The sequence below is a fragment of the Stigmatopora argus genome, chromosome 8 (genome assembly GCF_051989625.1).
Source record: "Stigmatopora argus isolate UIUO_Sarg chromosome 8, RoL_Sarg_1.0, whole genome shotgun sequence".
Lineage (NCBI taxonomy): Eukaryota > Metazoa > Chordata > Actinopteri > Syngnathiformes > Syngnathidae > Stigmatopora > Stigmatopora argus.
Window position 1 is genome coordinate 6,633,500 of NC_135394.1, and position 7,793 is coordinate 6,641,292.

The 7,793-nt window shown below is 37.8% G+C and overlaps 1 protein-coding gene across 1 annotated transcript in view; it reads right to left on the reverse strand.

Annotated features, from left to right (window-relative positions):
* nr5a2 (nuclear receptor subfamily 5, group A, member 2) overlaps positions 1-7,035 on the reverse strand; it is a 54,383-nt gene extending 47,348 nt beyond the window's left edge. Inside the window, exons 1-3 of the mRNA XM_077607859.1 lie at positions 6,464-7,035; positions 4,177-4,295; positions 1,679-1,820 (exon numbers count right to left, since the gene is read on the reverse strand). Of these exons, the coding sequence (XP_077463985.1) occupies positions 1,679-1,820; positions 4,177-4,295; positions 6,464-6,545 (343 nt within the window). The 5' untranslated portion in view covers positions 6,546-7,035. The remainder of the gene's footprint in view (positions 1-1,678; positions 1,821-4,176; positions 4,296-6,463) is intronic.
* Positions 7,036-7,793: the final 758 nt, after the last annotated feature.

The window sequence follows — 7,793 nt, forward strand, 5'->3', positions numbered from 1 at the left end:
CGTTGTGCCCAGCGGCCATTCATGATTAAGAGCGATTAATTACACCTAACATGGCAGGAAGAAGGGAAAAGCCTCAGGAAAGGCTTTTCTTAAACAGTTTGGTGGTTTCCTTTTCTGCCGCTTTTTTTTTTTTAAATCTCACCTTTCTTGTAAGTGTATTTGACAATTATCAAATATATTCTACCTGTGATAAAACTGGACAGTTTCTCATGTGTTAATGCAAAACAGTGTCCACATAGGTAATGTATAAAAAAATTAAGAATGTTTAACAAATGATAAAAGCAATACTGGTTCTCTGGGAAGTAATCTTTATCTTGATTAACAATCAAGTGACTTCTAAGAGAATGCATGGTCCAAAATTATTAATTTCAGAGTGGAAGTGAACAACAATGCTTTTGTAAGAAGGAATATTTGCCCTTCTGTCTGTGTTTTTTGAGCAAGCTTCTGAACTGCATCCATATTTAACAAAGAGGGCTCAAATTGGCGGGCCAAAAGTATCATCATTACGAGTCCTCCTCCCATGGAAAGTTTTGTATTTTTGTTAAATTCCCGGCCTGGCAGGTATTAAGTGTCCAGCAGCTACCAGATACCCTCAAACCCCCCTGACCTCCTTCTAAAATACTAATAAACATAGCTAGTTTTCAACATATTGGATGAAAAAGAAGAAGAAGTTCTATTGTTAAAAAAAGAAAACAAACAATTTTATTGTCAAAGGAGGTATTCAACTTATGTAATGCACTTTTATGGATATCGCAATTTGGAATAAAACCATTCGCATTCAAAATGACCATGGAATAATTTATTTCAAGCCAAAGCCGGAATGGCTTCTGCTATAAAGCATTCAACACTAGTTTAATGGAAAATGACGAAAATGTCATTTCACAAGAACGTTAAAAGATTATAAAACACCTATGTGTACATCCAAAGGCAGACATTCTTCTACTGGGGCTGCTCCAAGTAATAATTTTTTCCTTCCACTTTTAAGCATCAATAATTGCAAACAGGCATCATATCTTGAAAAGTGTATGATGCTTAGAAAATAATTTTGCCTGCTTTTCTCTTCTGCAGAAGTGCACAACTTCTAAATGACCTTTTATGGACTAACGTTCTCATAAAACCTCATAATGAGAACAATGAAGTACAGTCCATAAATGTATTATAACAGTAAATACATTACCCTATGCACCGAATAAAATACAGTTTTAAATATAACTGAATTTGCCTAACTTTTCAATGTGTTATTACTTCTATACAGCATGGCCATATCAGTCCGCACAGCTGAATATTGTGCATATAATTTAGAAAGCAACAAGTTATCTGCCTCAGTTTAGTTTTAATTACACAGCAAAGAGGGGGATTAAAGTTTATATATGGTTATTGTTTTTCTAAATTACAGAGGTGAAAAACTAGAGAGCATCACAACCAGAGCAATTTTCTATATTTTAGTAACTTAAAACATAAGCGGGATGAAAAATAAGATAAAATAACGCAGGTGGAAACCTTAAGGGCACATATTTTTTCTAGGTAAGTGAGCTCTCTGATAAAAACTCGCAGACACAGACTTTAAAGAAGCAGGAACGATCCTGAATCAAACAAAAATGTAATTCAAAAGCCCAGGAAAACATTTTCTAGTGATTTTGGCATGCGAATTATTCAAATTGTGAATGAATTCCATTACCTTCCAACTTCATGCCGACAGTGAGGCACTTTTGGAAGCGGCAGTATGGGCAGCGCTTCCTCTGGGTCTTGTCAATCTGGCAACTCTGGTTCTCAATACATGTGTAGCGCTTGTTGTTCTGGACCGTGCGCTTGAAGAAGCCCTGCGGAGGGAACCAATTAACATGTCAACCTGTTTGACCTCTTCCATGTGATGGTAATGCACCCATTCACACGCACATAGGCTGAACATATACACACACAAAGCGCGCAAGCACACACACGCACTCACGCAGGAACACACACACATACACAATTAATAGAAAATAGAATATAAGTGATTTGTTTTGAAAAAGTTCACAAAGGTACTAACACAAAATCACGGATGAAATATCTCAAACCACTTTGCACTCATTTTAAATAAAGATCTGCACATATACTTTGTCAGAAAGAAATGCTATTCTGTAAAAGAGTCCTATCTACTTTTGAGGGAACTTGATTTAGAACCTTCCACTTTGAAAAATATACACACGAGCACCAAACATACAAACAAAAATCAATACATTTACATAATTTCCAGTTCCGGGTTAATAGAGTTCCTGACTGCAGCAGGGAAATAATTTGGGGCAGGAGCCATAAAAATAAAAAAAATAAAAAATGAAAGAAAGGTGGAAGCAGCTAATGTATTCTGGATCCATAATTTTGGACAACTATATGCAGTATAACCTTCATTTTGACCCAAATAAAATGAGTAGACTCTACTATCTTCAATATTTTTCCAAACACAAATTTAATTGACCAGGTGCATCGTTCCATAAAACATTAAGCGGGCTTATCCACCCCGAAAATATTATACATGAAACCAGACATTGGGAATCCCACCTCATTTAGGAGTAACTGCAAGAAAAACATACAAATTCTATCTATATTGATACTTGTTCTATATTCATATATGAATCTGTCTTTCTGTAGGTTGGTCTGCCTCTATTTTTTTTTCTGTCCATTCAAAGTGATCTTATAATTTTCATGTAATCATACGTAAAAGCACAGGAGTATCCTTCAAACGTCCATCCATTCAAGTATAAATAGTATAATTTAGGTTTTCGAATAACTGGTTGATTTTACTTCAAAATGCTCACTTTGTAGTTGCGGCACTATACTTGAACTTAATCTGCTTTGCTCATGGTGTTTCTGCACCTTGACCCTGACCTTTTTACTGACTCCTTGCACAGATCGAAGTTTCAGGCCCCTCTGAAACTACCTTCTCGCCGGTACTTCATCGTGAGTCTGTTTACTCAATGTGCTAGTGAATGTCGGACGACTGGGAGAGGAAAAGTGTGTATAGGCTGTGGGGTTGAATACATACAGCAATCTGATACATCAGCCTGACAATTGCATGGCGGCCATTGACAATAAGGGAGCTCGTGGCCAGGTGATGAGGCGAATCAATGAGTGGTTGGAGATAAATATCAATTTTATTGATGCTTCAACAACGATAGACAGGGCTTATTAAACACCTTTTCAGATATGCACTTCAGGCATGCACGCACATATTTTGGACGAGGAATGCACAATGGTGTGATGCATGAAGCTGAGAAGCTGCACAGATGCCACTGACATCTCCTTACAAGCAAGTGCTTATAGCATCTCAAGGTTACAATATGGAATCCAATCTATAACATCTGCTTTAAATAATGATCACATAGGCAAAAAATGTGATGCCGCCTACATCAATACGGATGCTGTATACTCTCCAAGTTTTGTGCACGCAGAGCCATTTGCCTTATTAATGCCTGAATGAGGAGAACAGAGGAAAATGGGGGAAAAAAGCTTGCTGATGGAGCTCAAATTCAAAACAGTTTACTTTGCAGGCTAGTTTAAACAAGGAAGCCATTCAAACACTTTTGTTGGGTTCTTAATGAAGTCGTGATGAGTTTTTGCACAAGCAGGCGTATAAAACATATATACATACATGTATATATATATATATATATATATATATATATATATATATATATATATATATATATATATATATATATATACATAACATTACTGTGCTGTATTTTCAGTGTTCCCATACCTTTGGGGATCAAACTACTTGAAACATCTAGCACAACAAAAACAAATTATATATACATTTGAACCCCCTCTTAAAGTATCTATCAAAGCAATATAATTATTATTTTTTTTAAAGCAGAATTTATTCAGTCGTAGTTCTTGTTACATTGTGCACGTGTACCTAATATTCTGGCCATGAGTATAATACGGTTGTAGGTTTTCTGACAGCACCATTACACTTGCCTGTTGCTATTTGCAAAATATGTATAGGCACTCACTCCAAAATGTCATTATGGATAGATGCTACCTCAATTATGACCTTTCACGTTCTTCTTGTTGTCTCTTTGCAAAAAAAAACCCCCAAAAAACAAGCAACAACAACAAAAACTCCCTTAAAGCAAACACATTTAACACCATGGAAAAGCATATTAAAAAAAAAAAAGATCCAAACCTACTAACCTTGCAGCTCTCACAGGTGAGGAGTCCGTAGTGATAGCCTGAAACCTTGTCTCCACACACGGGACACATCTCGTCCAGATCTTCGTCATATGAATAGTCCATCATATTTAACTGTGGAACTGCAATGACATGCGCACCCAGAGAGGACATTAAAAAAGCGACCGGAATCCAACTTTTTATTTATTGATTTATTTTTTAATTATTTTATTTATTTATGGCCTTTGGGACAGACGTTTATATTGAAAGAGAAAAAAGGAAGACCGGCAAACAGAAGCTGTAAATGATTTTGCCTATTTCCTGTAAATTGACTACATATCAGAAGCCCACCAAAAAAAGAAGACTATGAAAGTCTCATAAATATGCAATACATCTACGTCGAGCTCACTGGGGGACACCTCGATATTAGCGGTAAGGAGTGGAGGAGTACATGTTGCCGCCCACAGACAAACGAACACACACACTCACACACACTCACACACACTCACACACACTTACACACTCACACGCACGCACGCACATACACACACGCACACAAACGCGCATCACTGCAGGCCACAATAGAAAGAACCAACATGATTATTCGCTCTCTAACAACGCAATGCCAAAGGCAGGGTAAAAATAAAAATCAACATTTTTACTTCCACATTTTCTACCAACGCTCGTGAGTTTAGCGCAACTGCAAAGGTAACTTTAGATTGAAAGCAATCGCAATCTTATTTTGAATCCTTATTTACCTAAAGGGTGGGGGGCGTGGGGGGCGTTCTTAGTTTTAATTGTTAAACGTTATTTTATCTAGTTCCATTGCTTCATCATTGCTTCATTATTAAAATGTTGATCTCACTGATTGGAGAGTGTCGCAAAAGACATTTACAACTGTTGCAAAAATTACAGCTCTAATCATAAAAGTAGCGGTTATTCAAAGGAGATAAAAATGGTTCTTTTAGGAGGGCTCATTTGTGTTTTCATAGTCTGTCGAGGCCTGCGCGAAAACAATTTCGACTATCTTTTAGTGTTTTTTTTTTTTAATCGAATTCTCATTCAGCACTGAATTAACACTTTTTTGTTATGGCTCACAAGCAACAAGTTGAGAGCAGCCGATGGCATTTTGGCAATAAAAACGAAATAAAGTGTATTTAATAAAAAAATAAATCAATAAAACTGCCTCTTTTCATTTTTTTTGTAATTTAGTCAGAGAATGTGTCAAATCAAAGCGCTTCACATTATTGGAGAAGAAACTGTAATAAGGACTAAAGATGCACTTTCGTGTCATTTAAAAAAATAGCACATCAAAAACAATATCAAACCCGTCCGTCCCAAAGCCAATAAATATTTTTTCTGCTTTAAAAATAGGAATTTGTATAATGAAGACGACATATTAAATTGTACAAACGTTCATATACATTTATTGGCCTTTTGCTGAAGACAAGACACCCTTCCAAAATTAAAATGCTTCCAAGAACAACAACTTGTCCCGAGCTACCTTGTTTTATTACGTGTGTAAAGCAGATAAGTAAACCTCTAAACAAGCCACTCTTTGACTTAAGTTGCACGCAGTCTTGTCTTTGTTATCAGAAGCTTATAAACCCGCGTAGAGTAATTGATTCCCGGTTTAGTTGACAAGAGTGGAATTAGAGAAGTCATTTTTATTTATTTTATTTTTTAATCTTGTCAGGTGACGTCTGCTCCACTCCTATTTACTCCATTTATACAATTCAATCTGCAGAAATTGAACAATTTGTGAATTGTCCGTTGCATTCTACATGGAATACATAAGGATATCATTTGGAATTAAAATAAATAACGCGAAGCAGTGGAATATTATAAGTTTACCAAACAACGTTAGCCATAGGCGTTTCTACCTTTTTGACAATGCTTACATAGTAGGCGAAAGTTTTACTTAATTTCTCCCCAACATAAAAGTATGAATTATTGCCTCATGAAATTCGCACTTTACGATTAAGACATTAATGTAAAAATGAATGATTTTTCTTTTGCATTTCAACCGGGGATATTACAGCAACGGGTCCAACTTGCGAGCGCAGATTTATTGAAATAAATACTTCTTTTTAAAAGGCAATTTGGACGTTTTTACGCGTCCGGCGTCAGGAGAAGCATGACTTTATTTGAGTGATCCTAAATCCAATGTACCCTTAAAATGACAAAATGTTGACGCAAAAGAAGGCTTAAAATACTTAAAAATCCCAAATCTTTCATCAAGCGATATCAGAGCTCTCGGAGAGTCTAATGACCGTTTAATATTTAAAGAGAGAAGTGTGCCACTTCTTACCTTGCACGTTTCTTGGCATGTGTCCCTGTTCCCCATACGATCGAGAGAGTCCCAGCGAGTCACTCTCGATTTTGGGCAGCATGTCAGCGCCCCCGGCCTCAGCTCAGCGGGTCACCCGGGCGCCCAGGCGAGGGATTCGGGTCACTTCCCCCACTCCAAGTGCCTCACGATCTCGAGCTCTAGCGGGCGCGTATCCCCTCTATACCTTAGTATAATGTTGACAAATCGTCCTTGTCAGATGGGCCGAAATTGTAAATGTCAAAATGTCATTTTTTTTGGTCGTTCTTGCAAACTAAGAAAAATAAATACGAACAAACGAGAAAATCCCGTGAGAGTGGCCGCACTGAGTTGGGAAATGTGACACTCAAGCGCGCAAAAGGGGAATTCAAGGAAAAACAAGTTTTCTGGTGGTGCCCCCAAAAGTGTTGTAAGCGCTCTAAAAGTGAGAGTTAGTTAGTGGGAATCACTTTTAAGCACTAAATGAGCGCGCTCTCGTGTGCGTAAAATGAAAAGTGAGCGCGTCGCGTTGCGTCGCCTGGCGTCGCCTCGTGTCGCGTCGCGTCGCGTCGCGTCACGCTGCCCGGCCGGACTGTCTGAGATGTGGAAAGCTTTCTTCCTCTTCCTTGCTGCGCTTCTCCGCCTGCGCCTCCCTCCAATCGTGAACTCGTGCGACTGTCTGACGTCATACGTCTCTGGTCCAATCGGATTGCTGGATCGGAACACATCGCCTCAATGGCACCGGGTTCGCAGCTCCAAAATCTCAGCTGTTAATGGAGCACCATAACTCTTGCTGTTTGCCCCTGCGGGTGTGTGCGCGTGTGTGTTTGTATCATGTTATTCCCATATAGCTTTGTTTATTTATTTTATTTCTTCCTTTTCTTTCCATCTTTTCCTTTTTCCTTCTTTTTCATCTTTCATTATTTTCTTCATTTCTTCTCTTTCCTTCTTTCCGCCTTTCCCCCCTTCTTTTCTTCCTTCTCTCCATCTTTCTGCCCTTCCCTCTCACCCTCTTTCTTTTCTGTATGTCTACATTTAGTAGTTATTTTATGCAGTTTCACTTTGTTGTGGATATTGTCAATTCTATTTTGATTGGAGCAACATATTTTTCAGTTATTTATTCCTCCATTTTTGATAGGCATAGTGATTAAACTAATTCATGCATGTTTGCAAGAAGAAAGGAAATGTGAAAGAAAGGGGCGTGTTTTCATTTAAGGTTATTAGATAAGACCTCTGACATGATAGCACTACTTAAATCATTAACCTGGAGGAAAGAGGGAACTCCTCTTGTTCTGTGAAAGGCATTGGGGGCACATGCAATGGTTGAAAAAAT